Source organism: Nicotiana sylvestris, chromosome 1 (genome assembly GCF_000393655.2).
Source record: "Nicotiana sylvestris chromosome 1, ASM39365v2, whole genome shotgun sequence".
NCBI classification, from domain to species: domain Eukaryota; kingdom Viridiplantae; phylum Streptophyta; class Magnoliopsida; order Solanales; family Solanaceae; genus Nicotiana; species Nicotiana sylvestris.
The window spans coordinates 805,473-825,978 of record NC_091057.1 but is presented as its reverse complement, the minus strand read 5'-3'; the positions used below and the strand labels follow the sequence as shown (position 1 = coordinate 825,978).

At 40.6% G+C, this 20,506-nt stretch overlaps 1 protein-coding gene across 1 annotated transcript; it reads left to right on the top strand.

The window, feature by feature from the left end:
• The first annotated feature begins 6,595 nt into the window (after nucleotides 1-6,595).
• LOC104244559 (V-type proton ATPase subunit e1-like) lies at nucleotides 6,596-19,831 on the top strand. Its single transcript, XM_009800005.2, has 4 exons — nucleotides 6,596-6,715; nucleotides 6,802-6,930; nucleotides 8,232-8,279; nucleotides 19,475-19,831. Exons 2-4 carry the CDS (start codon nucleotides 6,833-6,835, stop codon nucleotides 19,539-19,541), a joined length of 213 nt encoding a protein of 70 aa, XP_009798307.1. The 5' UTR covers nucleotides 6,596-6,715; nucleotides 6,802-6,832; the 3' UTR covers nucleotides 19,542-19,831.
• Nucleotides 19,832-20,506: the final 675 nt, after the last annotated feature.

Sequence of the window (20,506 nt, the reverse complement as noted above, 5' to 3'; positions counted from 1 at the left end):
GCGTAACTCAATTCTTTAATTACGAATAAATCAAGTGATTAAAAGCGGTTAAAAGGAAATGCACATAGGTCCTAAATAAGTAATTGGACAACTTAAGCTGAGTAATAATCACTAAGCGACCGTGCTAGAACCACGGAACCCGGGAATGCCTAACACCTTTTCCCTGGTTAACAGAATTCCTTACTTAGAACTTCTGGTTCGCAGACCTTTAAAATAAAATAAAAACTTCCTCGATTTGGGATTTATAATAAACCGGTGACTTGAGACACCATAAATTATCCCAAGTGGCGACTCTGATAAATAAAATAATCCCATTTCAATTAATATCACTTTAATTGGTAAAACTCAAGAAAAAGATCACGAGAGAGAAAAAGGCAATCAGATAGAGAAAAAATTCAACAACATAAGAAAAACTAGCATTATTCTTCTAGAGTGAAAATTACTTTGAGATAAATTATTGGGTGGATTTCTTAGGTTCGAAGTCAAAAATCAAAGTATTCTGTGTGGTTTTAAGTTCGCGAGTTCAACTCAGCAGATTATAAATATTTTCTTTGTTGTGAAATATTACAAAAGATAACACTCAATTTCCTCTGTATAGTTTAAACATGATATATGAGATCTATGTCTTCTTAATGTCTGTAAATTTCCTTTATCCGTTGGTAAGTTTTTGTTAGAATTATTATTATTATTTTTTGCCATCTTTTCTTTTTCTCTTGTAAGATAGAGAAAAGTGGCCAAAGTTTGTTATTCCTTTGTGCATGTACCTTTAATATGTTAAAAACACTTTTATACTAATTCATGAATTTGGAGGTAAGATATAATGGGAGTTAACATGTTATTCTTAATTAGTTAAGTCTATATAGCTTGTAAAGCTCGGTTTTGTTTTGAATTAGTAAATCCAATTTGAGGTTGATAATATTAAATATTAATCTAAATAAATTGGTCAGATTATTTTGATAAGTCAGTGTATTAATCAAAGGACTTTTATCAAACAAGTTTAGTAAGTTGACAATTCTTTTTTAAGAATCCGTTGGGTAAATCTAGTATGTTTGGTCATGGTATTCAAGGCATTTATTTTACTCTTCTGGATATAAATTCTAAGTCATGGTCTCTAAGTTTTGAAATTAGTTTGTATTGACAATGTACTTACTGTTAAATAGATTTAATGAATTAAATTATTGAGTCAAAGAATTTTATATGCGATTTTGACAAACTGATTGTATTCTTTAGAGCAAGTTTATTTGTTTTAGTCACATATTATATTTATTTATTTTTAGATAAATATTTATTTTATTATTAGAACGTAAGATAAAAGTTCTATATTTTTCACAATGTCAACATGTGAATATGGAATCTGTTTATATTGACGTGTGCATTGCTAAAAGAATGGTTTCACATCATGTTTGATGGCTTCTTATTTGTTATTCATTTTTTTTTTTTTGTTGCTTTATGACAGATTAATGGTTTGGGATATATGTTTGTTCAAATATTATAGCTTGTTTGAATATGTGATCGTTGCAAGAAGTAAAATAATTAGCATGGTAAGAGTAAAATATTGGTAAGGTAGCGAGATGAGTCAAGAACTAATTTAAGACTCGTAGAAATAAGTAAAAAAAATTATGATAAAAATATAAAAAATAATTGAAATACTTTAAAACACTAGAAAAACTTTAGATGTACTTTAAATATTAGTCTATGTGTTCATACCCGAACCTTGGATTAATATGCTTAAGTAATAAAAGGGTCATGTGCGCATTCTCACGTCTCGTTGCCTTCAAATTTAAAATAATTATGTTTTAATCATGTGTACATTCTGTACCTTGGTTTAACATCTAACTTCAAAGAAATACCTTGTATGTGTATCACATCTGGGTCCAAACAATTAATAAAAATATAATAATTTAAGTGAAATGGTAATAGACAACCATAATCAATAAAATACAAGAATAGCTAAAAATTGATTTAAGCATTACATTAGTCAATAACGCGACCGTGCTAGAACCACGGGACTCGAGGGATGTCTTACACTTTTCCCTCGATTAATAGAATTTCTTACTCAGTCTTCTATTTTCGTAGGCCATAAGTTATGAGTCAAACCTTCCTTATGATAAGAGATTCAAATAAAAGTTGACTTGAAACACCAAAATCCAATTCCAAGTGGCGATTCTAATTAATTAATAATCCCTTTTCAAAACGTCACTTTAATTGAAAAAACTCTTCTAACTCAACCTCATAATAGGGTTGTGTGGCAAAAAAAGGTGTGACGATGGCTAAAACTAGGAGACTCGAATAGTTCATATTCCTTTGCCAGTATGAAAAGTAGGAGAGCTCAAAATGGTATACACAGTCTACTAAATACAACGGGGTGTATACTACAGAGTAAGACAGACATTAAAGATGAAATCTTGAGCTTTTATAAACAGTTACTGGGAACTTCAGCGGATCAAGTAACGATAATTAATCCTCAAGTAATGAAAGAAGGGGGATTGCTTAACAGGGAACGACAGATGTCATTGACACTAATGGATATTGATGATTCCAAGGCACCTGGTTGTGATGGTTTGAACGCGCTATCTTTCAAAAGAACGTGCTCATAATTGGGAATGATGTTACTTGTGCAGTTCTGGATGTCTTTTCCTCAGGTGAGCTCTATAAACCTATCAACTGTACATTGTCACCTAGATTCCAAAAATAGAAACCCCCTCTAAAATTACCGAATTTAGTCCTATATCTTGTTGCACCATACTGTATAACATTATCTCCAAAATTCTTACCAAAAGGTTACAAAAAGATGATGGATATACTGGTTGATAATAGTTAGTCAGCCTTTGTTCTAGAGAGGGTTATTATAAACAATATTATTTTAATCTATGAACTAATCAAAGGATATGGTAGGAAAGGAGTATCACCCAGATGTATGTTAAAGATTGACATGAAGAAAGCATATCATTATGTGGAATGGAAGTTTCTTGAACAAGTTTTCAACCGTTTAAACTTTCCCGAAAAGTTTGTAAAGTGGATTATGTCCTGTGTGACCATTGTGTCTTACTCTATTGTTATTAATGGTTTACCTGCTCTCCTATTTCCTGCAAAAAAAAGGTATGAGACAAGGAGATCCTATGTCTCCTTTCCTTTTTATACTAGCTATGAAGTATTTCACTAGAATTCTGAAGAATCTGAGAAGGTTGCCTGATTTTAATTTTCATCCGAAGTGTGAGAAGTTGAATATTATCCAGCTTAGTTTTGCAGATGATATACTATTGTTTAGTAGGGGAGACATGATTTCTGTTACTATGTTGTATGATTGCTTTAAAGAGTTCTCACAGGCATCAAGATTACAAGCAAATGTTGATAAGTGTCTGTTTGAAAAGTCACCAAATAATTGAAATTGGTGTAATTACTAGGGTAGTAATTACACAACATAGTAATTACATAGTTGTGTAATTACGACGATCTGTTTGTTTGTCGTAGTGTAATTACAAGTTTACTATTTGGTTGCACAAGTGTAATTACATAGTTAGATAAAATTTTAAATGAAATAATTATCAAAACTTAAAAGTTAATATAATAAATATATGCTTGTAATTTTTTATAAGTATAAATGATATTATATTTGGTATTTAAGATGTATATTTTTTCGTGAATATACATTAATTAGTAATCATATATTTATAACTAGCATTGTAAAAATAATTATATATATATATTTTTCAAGTTAATAATATTTAGTTTAGAAACTTACAAAAACTAAAAATATAAGTTTTATCAAAATATCGTGGAATTCATGTTTGATAAAATTAATTAATATTTATAAATATGTCATAATATTATTCAAATGTTTGACAAAACTAATCTATCAATTCTAACTAAAAAAATGAACAACATGCAATATGAGCCGATATTACTAATAAATTGAAACCATGAATATAACACAATTTCAAAATTAAAAAAAAAAAGTTTAACATATGTCAAATTCCAACATAATATAGTAAATTCCACTACAACTTAAGATTAGGAAACATAATAAGTTTATAATCACATTCAACATCGAAATTTCACTTTAATTGCATCACTAATTATATGCCAAATTTGTTAATTACTCATTATTTCTAATATCAGGAGGTGTAGTTTCAACAAATAGAATAATAAAAATAAATAAAAAATAAAAAATAAAATATAAGCAATTACATGGAATCACAAGAAGTAAAGGTAGAGAAATAAAAAATAAACAATGTACAAAGAAAATTATATTTTAAAATTACAAAAGAAAATAAAAAGTAAAAATAAAATTATAAAATTAAAATAATAGAAGTAAAAAGTTATAAAAAAATAAATTAAAATAAAAACAAAAAAGAAAGAAACTAAAAAACAACCTTGTAATTACACAATGCAATTACCACCAATTCTCACCTCCCTTTGAGAATTGAAGAGTGTAATTACACCCCTCCAATTACACCTAATTCCATGCTAACCAAGTAATTACTTGGCCAAACAAACATGTCAAACTATGTAATTACACCGAATTACACCCAAATCCATTTCCAAAGTGGCTTTCCAAACATGCTCTATGAGTTTAATCTACTTTGGAGGAGCTAGCTTTACTGCCCAGCAGGAGATTACTGATGCACTTGGGTTTGTAAAAGGAGAACTACCATTTAGATATTTGGAGGTACCTCTTAGTGATAAGAGATTATCAATAATTCAATATCAACCATTACTGGATAAAATGATGGGAAAGATAATTTTCTGGACTTCCAAATTTTTATCATATACTGGCTAGGTACAATTGATTAAGAGCATCTTGTTTACTATTCAAGTCTTCTGGTCCCAAATACTCATTCTGCCAAAGAAAATTATAAGGTGGGAAGTTCTTGGAGGGAAGGATGCCGGGTGTCTATTTGGAAACAGTCTCTCTACCCTAGGGTAGGGGTAAGGTCTGCGTACACACTACCCTCCCAGACCCCACTAAGTGGGATTATACTGGGTTGTTGTTGTTGTTGATAGAAGTTATCTGTAGGAGATTCTTGCGGAATGGGAGTACTTCTTTATCTAAGAAAGCTTTGATAGCATGGGAAAAGCTGTGTTATCCAAGAGTAGCTGGAGGCATAAACTTTCTAGATATAAAAACTTGGTATAGGCCTGTCATTTGCAAACTTCTATGGAGTGTGTGGAAGAAAAAAGATAAGCTATGAGTGCAATGGGTGAATATATGCTTATTACATAAAAGAATAATCGGTATGGATAGCACAACCTACACAGGCATCATGGGTAGTTCAAAAGATTTTTGATGCAAGAAAATGTCTAGAGGCTGCTGGGTAGGGAGAGGATGATGTTCGACAGATGCAATCTTTCCCTATAAAAAAGATGTACTATTTGAAATTGAGAGGAGATTTTTTGTAAAGTTGACTGGAGAAGATTGATATGTAATATTTTTGGATGTCCAAAATGGTTTTTCATTCTTCACTTGGCTTCTCCCAAAAAGCAAGGTGGGAAGTTCTTGGAGGGAAGGATGCCGGGGGTCTATTTGGAAACAGTCTCTCTACCCTAAGGTAGGGGTAAGGTCTGCGTACACACTACCCTCCCTAGACCCCACTAAGTGAGATTATACTGGGTTGTTGTTGTTGTTGTACTTGGCTTTATATGGCAGACTCCTCACAGAAGATAGATTGTCACAATGGGGAGTTATTGATAACTTGGTTTATCCTCTGCGTGGTCTAGCTGATGAAAGTCATGATCATCTCTTCTTTTTGTGTGAGTTCTCTACTAATGTTTGGAGTAAACTATTACAATGGCTAGGAATCTATCGAACTGTACAAAACTGGAATGGAGAAATCAGTTGGGCAACTATTCATAAGGGGAAAGAACATCCAAGCTGAGATCTTTCGAATGACACTAGCTGGTGCTGTATATCTTATTTGGCAAGAAAGGAACATGAAATTATTTCACAACAAGCAAAGAACAACAACAACAATCCAGTATAATCCCACTTAGTGGGGTCTGGGGAGGGTAGTGTGTACGTAGACCTTACCCTACCCTGGGGTAGAGAGACTGTTTCCAAATAGACCATCGGCATCCTTCCCTCCAAGAACTTCCCACCTTGCTCTTGGGGAGACTCGAACTCACAACCTCTCGGTTGGAAGTGGAGGTTGCTTACCAAAGAACACCTGTTATAATAATCAGGCAACTCATAGAAGAAGTATATTGTAGGGGGACAATGAAGAGTAGATTAGCAAGAGGTTTGGAACAGTTTGATTTTTATCCTAGTTAGATGTTGAGCTGATGTAATATAATAGTACAGCAATATGTTGGTTAGAAGTTGCTGGGATTAGAAGGTTTGGGGCAATTGTCCAAATCTTGCCTTTTGTTTTGTACTGTACAGTTATACTTGGTAATAAAAGTTTTTTTATTTACCAAAAAAAGAATTGTACCTTCTAGCGGCGACCTGCTATGGACTTTAGTGACGACCTACTTCCACACTTTTAGTGGCGATATTACTTGCCTTTAGTGGCGACTGTGTCGCCGCAAAAGCACTTTTAATTTCTATACTATATGCTATATGTACAAATACATTTAAGTATTACTATATATTTTTCAGATCACCGTTTCTGCTTCTCCTTCACCCAACACCAGTGAACATTTCCCCTCCTATTTTACAAAGAATTTCTCCATAGACGCTCTCTATCTCTCTCATTTGCAGAACCCATTGGCGGATTTGGTAAAATAATCTATTTATATTTCTATTTGTTTCTATATAATACTTTGCCGAAAATATCCAGTTTTCAGCTCATAATATTATTGCAGAAAAAATACAAGTTGTGAGATTGGAAGGAAAATGGGGTTCTTGGTAACAACTCTAATTTTTATTGTGGTTGGAGTTATTGCATGTTTCTGCGCTGGAATCTGCTGCAATAGAGGGCCTTCCACTAATCTGTATGCTCTAATTTCTTACAAATTCTCTACATTACCTTCACATTGTTTTTTTTGGGCCTATTGTTGTTGATTATTCTGCGGATTGCTTGATTAAACCAGCTTTATACTCAGAAATTAGTGTCTGGTTAGAGTTTTACAGATTCACTTTTTACCAAAGTTAGTAACTTTTTGTTTTAATTGAATGTTAATCAATAATTCTGTCCCAATTTATGCGGCGCTCTTATTTTTAGTTTGTGCAAAAAGAATATCATCTTTCTATATTTAGAAATAATTTAACTTTAAAATACCCCTTTTTACCCTTAATGAGATTGGTTACAACCACACAAATATCTAAGGCTTGTTTTAGACCACAAGAATCAAAAGCTTTTTTTTTTTCTTTTCTTAAACTCTGTGCCTAGTCAAATGATCCCATATAAATTGGGACAGAGGACGTATTATATGTTAATCCCTTATTGACATATCAGAAATGGAGTACTGTAGTTCTTTTCCATGCTTCTTTGATATTGAATCAGTTGTTTATTTTGTTTCTTGCTTAGTTTGATTGGAGAAGTCTATCCATTTTTTACCTTTTGTTATGGTGGTGTCCAGGCAGCTTTAGCGCAGCTTGATTATTCTACCGAGTGCTTGCATCTTTTTCACCCATACAAAGTATACTCTGCATTTAGGCGGATTGGAAATCACCAAGATTTTTAGTCTGTATCCGGTGATAATGTTTTGAGCACAAGATTGTTGAACGATTTGTGCTGCAATTTTTTTAATCCTTTGATCATCTCTGATCTGGAATAGCGAAATTTCTGAATAGATTTGAGATAACAGACACTCGGGAGATATTATGACAGGAAAACGTCAGAGCATCAACTTCACCTATGCTCTTCTGACTATCATGACATTGAATAAACCTTCAAGACTTAAGCTTTAAAATTTCACACATTAATATTCCTTACATTGAGGTCCCTCATGTTTAAGTTCTAAGTTAATTTAATTCAAAATGCTATATGTTTTATGTGTTGCTTATAATTGGATCAAAGGCAGCACAAAATTTCTAAATTCCCTTTTTTTTAAGGCTTCCTTAGAATACTTTGTAATTTACATGATTATTAGTAAGTCAAATATCAGTTTAATTGCTTAAATGGTCCCATTATAATCACTTCTTTGCTCAAACCTCCTAATGTTAAGATTGCAACTAACAAAAAGCATATTCTTTATAGAGTTAAGTATTTGAAGATCAGTAGAGAACAAACCATTTGAACAGAAACTTTGAGCTCTGTTGCTACATCTCTAACTGAAGTTTGGTGGTGCAGGTTACACCTGACATTGATTATAACTGCTACAGTATGCTGTTGGATGATGTGAGTTTCTCTATCTCTATCCCCCCCCCTCTTTCTCACTCTCTCTCATTCACACACCACACTCAGACACAGAGCGAACAAACCCCCACGCACAAAAAAGGAAAAAAGGAAAAAAGAAAACACATTCTTAACATGCGTGGGGTCAATAGAAAAAACAAGACATGGTACATGTTGCCATATTTCTTGAATGTTGAAGCATGACTTCACGTGTTTGACCTGAAATGAGAAACTAGTTAAGTCTTATGTATGCGGAAAAATCAGAAGGTCTAAATTCTTGCTATCGAGTCACTTTAGAAGAATACCTCGAGACGACGAGGACGCGAAGCTGTGACCGAGTTCCCTCCCTCGGAGCTCGCCGAGGTCCGACTTAAAGAGGACGTAGATCGAGGCTAGAGTAAAATGGGGAATTCCCAAGGCACACGGCTAAGTCTGACAAAGCCGACCTACCCGTAGCCTGTATAAAGGCGTCACTTCTAACCGTCCCATCTCCATGCTTTTACAATTAATGTATTTTGTACAATGGCGGGATTCCCCTTCTATATAAAGGGGATCCTCACCACTTTGTAAGGGGCTGCTATTGCTCCAACTACTCTACACAAGATCAATAACATCTCTCTTTTCTTTCTAACTTACTCGCTCGAGACTAAATCTTTTATTTATTGCTTTTATACTTGTTCTTCATTTATTGCTTGATATTTGCCATAAAGAGCCTCTTCCAATTATATCCTGACTGTTAGCCCCTTCCCGGTTATCTCCGATAGCTCGAGCTCGAGCCCAGGCGTCGACCTCGAGGCCCTTCATCAGCTAGCCCGAGGCCCGGATAGCTAGCCCCTCGGTTTGATTATAATCCTGTTTCAGTTCGTATTTCGTCGTTAAGCTTCACATATCTAGCATCAGTTGTTCTAACAACTAGCATAAAAATAGATCACGTATTTTTAGAGTCCCATCAACAAATTTAATTGTTATTACCATTTTCACGGTAAACAGTTTGGCGCCCACTGTGGGGCTAAAAATAATAGTGATTATTTTCTTGCTGGTTTCGTCACACAACACAAGTTATCTTTCACACTTCTTCTTGTCCAAGATCTTCGATTTCAGGTCAAAATATCTGGCTCAGTAAACAGAGTCGAGAGCGACAACCTCGAAAACCACGGAGAAAACGGTGTGGTTGTTCTAGTTGTCGGTGCACTGCCGCAGAACCTCGATAACGCACCTGGACCGATTCCAGCGGACGCGGATTCGCAAGACGCGCAGCGGGTCGATGAAACCTCACACACCAACAGGAGCATACGACATGGTGACCAATAGGAAGCCCAAAAAACCCCAGCCCGAGAAGAATAGGAAGTTAGTCTTCATGTTATTTTTGAAATGTTGCAGGCATAACAGTTGGCTATCGCTCAGTTGCAAAGCCACCCGAAGACTCCCAGCACAGTAGCATTGAACACTACTCCCCCGGCCGAACAGGTACCGAAGAAATCGAGCAACAATGGATCAGTAGCCGATCCTGCCATCGTGAAAATGCTGGAGGACCTCACCAAAAGATCGAGTCAGGCGAGAAAACGATAGCAGCTAACGGCAAGAAGGTCGAAACCTATAACTTCAGAGTCGACCAAATCCCAGGCGCACCCCCAGTCCTGAAGGGTGTAGATTCAAAGAAATTCGTACAACGGCCGTTCCTGGAGGAAGCGGCTCCGAAACCCATTCCAAAGAAGCTCGGAATGTCGGAACTCCCAAAATACAACGGGACCTCAAATCCCAACGAGCATGTCACTACCTATACGTGCGCGGTAAAGAGCAATGACATAAAAGACAACGAGATAGAGCCCGTCTTACTGAGGAAGTTCGGGGAAACGCTCTCGAAGGGGGCCATGATGTGGCATCATAACCTAGCTCCTAACCCCATAGATTCATTTGCCATACTGACAGATTCCTTCATAAAGGCACACGCCGGTGCCATCGAAGTAGCAACAAGAAAGTCCGACTTATTCAAGATTAAGCAAAGGGAGAATGAAATGCTGTGAGAATTCGTATCTCGTTCCAGACGGAACGAACGGAACTACCCCTGGTCTCTGACGACTGGGCGGTGCAGGCCTTCACTCAAGGCCTGAATGAACGAAGCTCGGTGGCTTCAGGACAGTTGAAACAGAACTTGATCGAGCATCCAGACACGACCTGGTCGGACGCCTATAACCGGTACCAGTCGCAAATCAGGGTCGAGGATGACCAGCTGGGAGCCCCCTTGGGCTCAGTATACTCGAGCAGGCTCCTGGCAAAGAAACCGAAATCGAACAAAGAAAGATACCAACCCTACGCCGAAGATAGGAGGAATGTCGGAGAATGGATCGAGGACAATATCCTCGAGGGCTCATTAACAGAGCCAGGGTCGACGGAGACGCGAGGCCAACGGGGGCACCTCGCCTACCAGAATATAACTTCAACGTCGCTGTATCAGACATTGTGTTCACGATCAGCAAAATCAGGGACACCAAATGGCCCAGGCCTATCCAGTTGGATCCTTCTCGGAGGAATCACAACTTGGTACGTGAACTTCATAATACACACAACCATAGGATCAGAGATTGCCACCAACTCCGCAAGGAAACAACCAAACTACCCAATAAAAGTCACCACCGAAGATTTTTGAGCAATCGAGCTCAAGTTCAGTTCCGAGAAAGAAAGGCGGCCAAGAAGAACGAATCAAATAAGCCGCGACATATTACCATGATATTGGAGGAGCGCCGACACTCTCCAGGAACTTGTGAAGAGGAGGACAAAAATATCCATCACCAGAGAAAACGGACCCGGGGATACGTACCCGAAGATGCCCTCACATTCGGGAAGGAAGGCTCCGAAACCTCGCCCCAACCTCATAACAACGCACTGGTAACCTTCTTCCTCATTCGTTCATTTCAAATAAAACATGTGCTCCTGAATTCAGGTGGCTCGACCAACATTATCGGGTCGAGGGTGATAGGGCAGCTCGGACTGCCAGGCCAAATCATGCCCGCCTCTCAAATCCTTGGCGGGTTCAGCACGGCGATCGAAACAACGAGAGAAGAGACCATTTTCTCAGTCAGCATGGCCGGTGCAGACCGGAACGCCAAGTTCCATATCGTCAAAGGAGACTCGAGGTATAAACGCCTTGTTCGGACGGCCGCGGACGCACCGCTTGAAGGCGGTACCGTCCCCTCTTCGCCAAATGATGAAATCACCAGCAAAGGACGGAATTAAAACCGTCAACGGGGAGCAACACGCGGCAAGGGAAGTGTTCGCGTTACGTAACGTAGCGCCGACACCAATATCTCCACTCTCGAAAGAGTCAAAGGGTAATAAAACTATGTCTTCGGCTAAGCCCGATTAAACACAGCAGAGGGCCGTACAGAGTCCTCGCTCCGAACAACAAGGACAATCAGGTCTCGGAACATCGCCTGCGTACCCCGCGATAAGGTAAGACCACCTCCCTCTTTCGTTATTTTACACTAACCCATATGCAGGCGCCCGATCAGGGTGGTCGAAAGTGTTAACTCAACCCGAAGATCCCAAGGCCTTAATGGCATTCGTTGCACTCTTTCCCTTCGGCCGAGCTTTTGCCCTGAATAGGGTTTCGCCGGCAAGGTTCTTAATAGGGCAACGCGCTACCTAAGGAAGATCCGACAAGCTTGCAGGGCTTCTTTTGCAATCAACCACGAACACTCGAGGGCGCCCCATTGAGAGGTCGTCCACTTGGAGGAACCAGGGAACGACTAACTAAGTTCCAACAGGAAACAATGTACCGGGCCAAACGGTCAAATAAACCGTGTCCACATAACCCGGGCTCGCTGCAACAAAACAACATGTACTTATGCCAAACAATCAAAGAACATCTTTCGCCAAAGCATCTCGTACTCCAAAGAAAATTCAACATTTTCACTGCAAGGATCCCTCCGCCAAGGACGTTCGAAAATACTTGGAGACTAGCGCCAACAACTCGGCGCCCGCATGGCCTCAGGGTCGGGACTCCAAACTCATAAGCCCTCAATGAGGCAGCACAGAAAATACGAAATATCTCCAAAAGGGAAAATTGTCCCGAACACTCGGAGACTGACATCACAAACTCGGAAAACGCATGACCCCAGGGTCGGAATCCCCAAAAAACGTAAGCCCTCAATGAGGCAACCCCGAGATCGCGAGTAACGGCCCCTGAGCCTAAACAGACTCGATGACTCGGAGACTATAGCCAATCGCCATTCACTTAAAAATCCAAGGCCATAAGACCCGGAGCTGGCAAACTCGGTCTAGCAAGACCTATTTAATATAGCAACAAAAACTGTAAGCCTCAACAGGCATGACAAAACTGTAAGACCTCAACAGGTATGAAAAAATTGGAAGACCTCAACAGGCATGAAAAAACTATAAGACCTCAACATGCATGAAAATTTTGTAAGACCTTACTAAAAGCATAAAACTCGATCTCGAAGTTTAGGCTATATGTCGAATTTGTAAGACTCCCGAAAGGGCATACCCTCGATGTAGACGCCTAAACTACCACACTTGGAATCAAAAATGGTTCCGGCCAAACACAAATGGCTACGGTCAATACGGCTGCACCAGCCAAACTAACGCGACTCAGGGACGCCCGACCGTCGCTATAAAATCACAGGCCATTACTTCGAAAAGAACCGGTTAAACAGGCTACCCTCGACAGGCAAACGAGCTTCGACTATGTCAGCTCCAAATCACAAGGCTTCGAGCTACTCAGCCTACGAGCTAAACCTTCTGAGGTACTCGAACATCGCCGCAAACGACTTGAAATCGAGGTTCTTCTCGAACCGACGACGGGTCAGGCAAAATTATTTCAGAAAGTCCTTAACGAGAGGAAAGCAAAGCCTATATATGCCTAAGGGCAAAGCGTAAGAGCCATTGTCGCCAGCCTAATGAGCCTCAGGGTCACACACACTAAACAGTCGCAACGACCAAAAGCGTAAGAGCTACTGTCGCCAACTTAAAAATTTGAAAGCTTGAGGGTCAAAGTGAGCTCGAGTCGTAACCCGATTCGGAGACTGAATCCAAAATAGTTAACTATACATGCCTAAGGGAAAGCGTAAGAGCCATTGTCGCCAACTTCATGAGCCTCAGGGCCACATACATAACAGGTCGCTTCGACCCAAGGCGTAAGAGCCGTTGTCGCCAGCCCACGGAAATACAAAACTTGATGGTCAATTGTGCCCGAGTCGAAACCCGACTCGGAGACTGAACCCGAAATAGTTAAGATACAAATGCCCAGGGGCAAGGCGTAAAGAGCCATTGTCGCCCGCCCATGCGGACACAAAAGTTTGAGGGTCGAATGGGCTCGAGTCGAAGCCCGACTCGGAGACTAAACCCAAAACAGTTGAGCAAAAACATAAGAGCTCTAACGCCAGCTTACATTAAAGGCCGCATCAACCGAACGCGTAAGAGCCCCCGGGCAAGCCTGATGAGCCCCGGAGCCATATTACGAATCTAAGGATTCTCATCAACTCCGAAACCAGTCCACCTGGTCAGAAGCGAAGCAGAAAGGGATACATAAGAAATAAAGCTTCAAAGTTCTCTTCTATTTACATACATAAAAAAGTGCATCCTCCATCTACAGATGTGCTCTTGAAATATCACAAATAAGATGGCAGAGTCTATGCCCCGCCCCTAAGGGCTACGGCCTACCGGCCTCATCTTCACCCTCCTCAATATCAGGCAGGAATGATCGAGCGTTACGCTCGTCCGCCCTCGCTCGTGCTAGCTCTTCCGAGAGAACAAAACCCCTGGCTCCGATCTCCTCAAGAACCGTTCTTCGGGATCTGCAACGAACATATTCTTCGATCTTCTCTTCACGATCGAGGACCCTCTTCAACTCGGCTTGGGCATCAGTGACATCCTTCAAATGAATCGCCATCTCCTGATCAGCCTTAGTCTGGCTCAATGCTGCTTCAGCCCGAGCATCAACGATATCAGCCCTGACCTTCGAAAGTTCGGACTCGAGCTTCGTGATCATATCCGCTTGAACTAAAGCGTTGTCACGAGCTAAGCGGAGTTGGGCCTCGAATGCAGGAACTCTAGCCAAGGCACCCTTCTCCTCTGAAGCCTGAACCTGCACCTGAGCTCTTAGCTTGCCACAGTCACTCCTGATTCTGTCGGCTTCACTCCTAAGGCGCTCCAGAGCCTTCGTCTTTTTCTGCAACTGGGATGGGCAAAAAGATTAACCCAAAAGGTTAAAAAGCGAAACGCATACCATGAGAAATTACCTGCTCCATCAAATAGCTTTCGTAATTCGAGCTCCGGTACGCCTCATATCGTCAGTGTGTCGACTCAACTTCCTTCTCCTCGCAAAAGAGCCTAAGGGACCTACCCTCATCCAGAGCTTTCTGGAGCCTAGCTCTGTGACGGAGCAGCTCAGACCTAAGCCTGTCAAAGGCCTGCAGAAGAAAAGCTCGATAAGGAACGGGAGACGCGAGACTCGGAAAGCCTGTGCCAAAAACTCACTGCAAAGTGAAGTCGGCGGACTTCCTCGATTGCCAAGCACACCTCTGTTGATCCAGCCCCCTTGGCCCTGGAAGGACCAAACTCGGTCGAAGCATGATCGCTCGGGGGAATTTCCTCTCTAAGGTCGGAAACTACGGGTACAACAGACTCGGGCGATGTCCCCTCCTCAAAGACGTGGCCCCGTTTCGCCCTGCTGAAAGGCGTATCCCGTTTATTGTCTCCGTCCTTCAGCTCGGAAGCTGGCAACTCCTCCCCTTCTCCGGAGGAACACAACCTCGCCCTTGGAGACCCTCCGATACCTACGACAACAAGATTAGTGCATGAAAAGGGGAAAATGCCTTCCCAAATGCACGAAGGATAAGGTAAAAGCAGTGTATGCACGTACCATAGTGTTTTTGCTTCCCATCTGCTTCGGGACACAGTTCGCCACCTGCGCTCGTCACAAGTTGATTGGGTCACCAGCTTCCGGACCCAGCCGGGCAGATCGGGAACTTCGCCCGGCGCCCATGAAATTGCTGCAAAAAAGAAGGAAACGCGATTACTAAACTAGCTTTCACCATGAGCGAATCTGTGAAAGCACGAGACGCTCCACTCACGCGTGTAATTCCATTTCTCGGGGAATGGCATAAGTTCCACAGGGATAACGTCAGTCGTCCGAACCCGGACGAATCGACTAATCCACTCTCGATCTCTATCTTCCTCATCATCAATAACAAAGGGCGTGGACGAATGGCACCGCAAGGTTAGTAGACCTCGATGATGAAAGGGCCGGTACAGCCTGACGAGATAACTGAGCGTGAATTCAAGCCCCGCTTTCTCTGCAAAGAACCTCATCATCAACACTATTCGCCAAAACGATGGACGTATCTGCGCCAAAGTAACCCGGTACTTTAAACAGAAATCGAGCACGACCCTATTAAGGGGGCCTAGCGCGAAAGGGTACAAGTACACGTTCAGGAATCCATCGGCGAGGTCCGTGATACCCTCATCCGGGGGAAGCGCCTGCAACGCTGCCCCCTCGCCCCATCCGCAGTCTCTCCTCACTATCTCCAGATGCTTCTCTCTTATCGAAGACATAGTCTTCAGAGTAAACTTCCGTGGATCCTGAGCACTGGGAGTGGAACTCTCCCCTCTCTGCCGGTCAGACCCTGAAGTTGGCAATCATGGTTATGGTGGAACTAGCAAATTGAAGCGGGAACCTACACGAACACTTTGGCGCTTAAGGCAACGAAGGACTCGATGCCAAAACGGAAGGATAACTATCTGAAATAATGGGATCTTCCAAGAAGCGGGAGCAACCACATATAGATGTGGGGAAAGAACAACGATTCGCCTACCCAGGTTAGGCCTCGGGAGGCTGACGGCTTCGGTACGGGTTCTGAGGTGGTACCCGACCTCGAAGTTTCCTCTCAAGGAGAAAAACAAGCACTTTGAGCTCCGTCTATAGGGGCTCGGCGTCAGGAAGTCGCCTAAATATGAGTAACCCCTCCTCAGAGACCTGCCTACTCAGAGGCCGCTCTCAAAGTTTCAAGGTTCGGTGCTCTATCTCCACGAGGCTCGAGGGTCCCGATAACCTGGGTTTATCGGACTGCTTCAGGCTTGATCCGGGAAACAATGATGAGCTCGGAAAGGAGCCATTTCCATCAACCAGAGACCAGAAAGAATGCTCGCGCCCGAGTTGGATATTGACGATCGTCAACAGAGACATACATTCAAAATCCCCGCAAATGCACAAGAATATACAAGAATATGGCAGATATCAAAAGCAGAAACGAAGAAGATGTCCTTTTTATTTCATAAATATTGGCTTACAATGGCCCTCGAGGGGTCCTTACATGTAATTACAAAAGCCTGCAAGGGGTCCTTACACAGAAACAAAGGGGTATACACCCATAGTGAAAGCCTAAGAACCTAGTCCATCAAAGGTTCATCTTTGGTATCATCATCCCCGAGCGCCGCCTCCTCGAGCTCGCACCCTCGAAGGCAACTCCTTCGATCGTCATCTCCTCTAGGTTTCCAGCTCAATCCCGCGGAGAGTCCTTGCTGAGGGAGAAGATGAAGAAGAGGAAAAAGGGGGGAATGCAGAAGAGGCAGAGAAAAGAGACATAGCCCGCCGAAGCCAAAGATTGAAGATTCGGCGGGCCCCAGCCTCAATGGCCGGTTGTGCCATTTTATCCCTCGGGAAAGAAAAAACCCAAGGGATGAAGTGCCACACCAGGCCAGGGTAGGAGAGTGAGCAGCGGTGTATAGTCCGAATAACTTTCTAAAAAAGGGAAAAGTCGATTCCCCGTCTATCGTCATCTCGAGCCAATAAGGACAGCAGTAACAATCGTAACAACAACGGCAGCGACGACAAGACGGTATAATCTCGCTCGACAAAGGGAAGCTCAGGCAAAAGGCCATCGCCCGTACAGTGGGAACGCAGCCAAACAACCTTAAGGCCGCGAACTTCAAACATGGTGATTAACAAAATAGAAAGATGGCGAGAAGGAAGGGATAAATGAATGAAGAAAGACACTTGGATAGAAAAATGACGCCAGAATGCCCCCATTTTTAGGGGGAAATAACACGGTCATCAATGCCTTTGGAAGACTGACCGGCGGGCGCAATTACTGCATCCTTGAAGAACTGAATCGACGACAGTACTGCCACTTTGAAGGACGAGAATCGACAACGCATTGAATGGCGTCGAAAAGACAAGTCCATGGAATGTCCTGCTTATCGTGAAAATTCACGCCATAAATTGCATCATCGGTATGACGTCGTCACGGTAAGCCCGAGGAGTCGGGTATCATAATCGTTTCCCATCGCTTCGTTTTGAGAAACGCGGAGACTATCTGTATGCGGCAAAATCAGAAGGTCTAAATTCTTGCTATCGAGTCACTTCAGAAGGATACCTCAAGACCACGAGGACGCGAAGCTGTGACCGAGTTCCCTCCCTCGGAGCTCGCCGAGGTCCGACTTAAAGAGGACGTAGATCGAGGCTAGAGTAAAATGGGGAATTCCCAAGGTACACAGCTAAGTCTGACAAAGCCGACCTACCCGGAGCCTGTATAAAGGCGTCACTTCTAGCCGTCCCATCTTCATGCTTTTACAATTAATGTATTTTGTACAATGGCGGGATTCCCCTTCTATATAAAGGGGATCCTCACCACTTTGTAAGGGGCTGCTATTGCTCCAACTACTCTACACAAGATCAATAACATCTCTCTTTTCTTTCTAACTTACTCGCTCGAGACTACATCTTTTATTTATTGCTTTCATACTTGTTCTTCATTTATTGCTTGATATTGGCCATAAAGAGCCTCTTCCAATTATATCCTGACTGTTAGCCCCTTCCCGGTTATCCCCGATGCTCGAGCTCGAGCCCAGGCGTCGACCTCGGGGCCTTTCATCAGCTAGCCCGAGGCCCGGATAGCTAGCCCCTCGGTTTGATTATAATCCTGTTTTAGTTCGTATTTCGTCGTTAAGCTTCACACATCTAGCATCAACTGTTCTAACAACTAGCATAAAAATAGATCACGTATTTTTAGAGTCCCATCAACAAATTTAATTGTTATTACCATTTTCACGGTAAACATCCTATTCTGAATTTTCTACACCGCATTGCACTGTTCAAAAATTTTGATGTTTAAAGGGGTTGTATTTCCATTCACCCATTCATTATATGTATTATGTAGACTACCTTTCCACTGATACGTACATATTTTGGTTGATTACTTGTTTTATATATCGCTTGATAAATTAGACAGTGGGTTGTTTGATTTTTCTAGTTTTTGATATTGGGATATTGATGCTACAAAGAAGAACATATGGTCATTTGAGGAGTTGGCTGGTTATGTAATTGAACGTGTGCGCAATAATCGTGATTCTAGGATAGATGACTGTTGTGACCATCTCATCTAAAAGTTTAAACTTTTGAGAGAACACGCTTTTATTTGTTTAATTATGTCTTCAACACATCTTCTCACATGCACGCTTGATACTTTTTGGTGTACGTGAAAGTTTCTTTTGATAATGGGTGGCTATGAATTTGAACTGAGGACCTATGCTTGCTTTGATATCACGTTGAACTCTATACTCATCACAGCCCCTTGAAATGCTTGTTTTCTGAGAAATCAGAGAAAGTAAGGACATTTATAGGTATTTACCATCATCTGATGATTGCAAATGGCATTGCGCCATGTTAACCTTTTTAATGAGTGGATATGGGCTAGTTGTGAGCTTGTTTGAGATTGATTGCTTTATGGAACTCTAGCAGTGGATAATGGCCAGAATATTACCTCTTTTCTTCTGTTAAAGAAGCATCGCGTAAAAAAGAATTAAATAGAAAGCCCCGTGTAATTTGGTCAGTTTTCTGCACAAGCCACTGAAATTCTCCTCCTGCTGGAAGGCTGTATTGTGACTGATAGTCACGTTTAGAAGATGTCGCTAGTTCTGGTTGCCCTACAGCATTGGAGAAAGTACTACTTATTGTTTGGTGTTGTCATGCTTTCTTAGCCTTGAAATAATGTCATTTTCACTTGCGACTTTAAAAAGTAGTAGTTGGATTACTGCTCTGCTTGAATTACCATAAGTTCTTTTAGCATGCTAGCGTTCGGATATAACAAGTGAGAGGTTTAAGTAATGACACTCAACCAACATGAGTGACATATCGATGGAATGTTAACTGTTTCTAACACTTTTATTGTTCTTATGGATAGGTGGGCGATTGTGTATCTTGCACAGTTGAAACCACTCATCGTACCAATCTTGAGCGAAGGAGAATGAGATGCTTATGGAATCCAGCAGCCATCCATTATTAAAGGAGGATTGATGAGGGGAAGAAGTATTTTGAGGCATGTAGTAGCTGAAGATACTGTTGTATCAAAATTTCTGTGTATTTGTAGTTGGTGGAAGTAATTTTCATTCGTATTGTAGATTCATAACATGTTTTCTAGTTCGAAATCCTTTTGTGGATGTTTCTCTGAGCTTTGGACTAAAGGCAAAAATAACAGATGGATGATGTAACTAGGAGTTTTTACCCTCTGCCGCTGTAATAAAATCATTTTCCATCTGCATTATTTGTTTTTTTTTTTAAAACATATATATTCTTCTTTGTGGACAAAGTTACCTGGAAATTTGTACGGGTGGAAAGTAGAAGGTACTCGGCCGAATAGTTAAGGTATGCACAAACTGGGTAGATGACGGCGCCTTCCTGGTCAATGAAAGGCAAATTTACATTTTTTCCACTTTTCTAGTTGAAGAAAATCCTATTCAAATATTTCAGAAATTTAATTATAGAATATTATTAAGCTAATGTTCACATCACCTGTATAATATTTGAAGGTTACTAGCAATATATTCTATGCTAAGGTAATTTTTCAAATTGTTAAAGACTATAAAAAAATATGTGAGAAAGACAAGAATTATATGACTAGTTTAAGTGCAAGTTTATGAATGTAATATATCATGAAATAACTAAATCCATAGTTATAAAACCTTAAGAAGTTGCTTTTTAGGGTTCATTTGGTACGAAAGATAAATGATAATTAATTTCGAAATTAAGTTTGAAATGAGTTTATTCCACGTTTGATTAGAATAAAATTACAATAAAACTAATCTCGGAATTAATTATCCTAAAATTATAGTGTTAATTTTTATTCCTATAGTAGGATGAATAATAATTTTAAAATAATTAATCCTGAGATACACTTATTTCCAACTTTAGTTACAAAATAGTCTCATAGAGATTA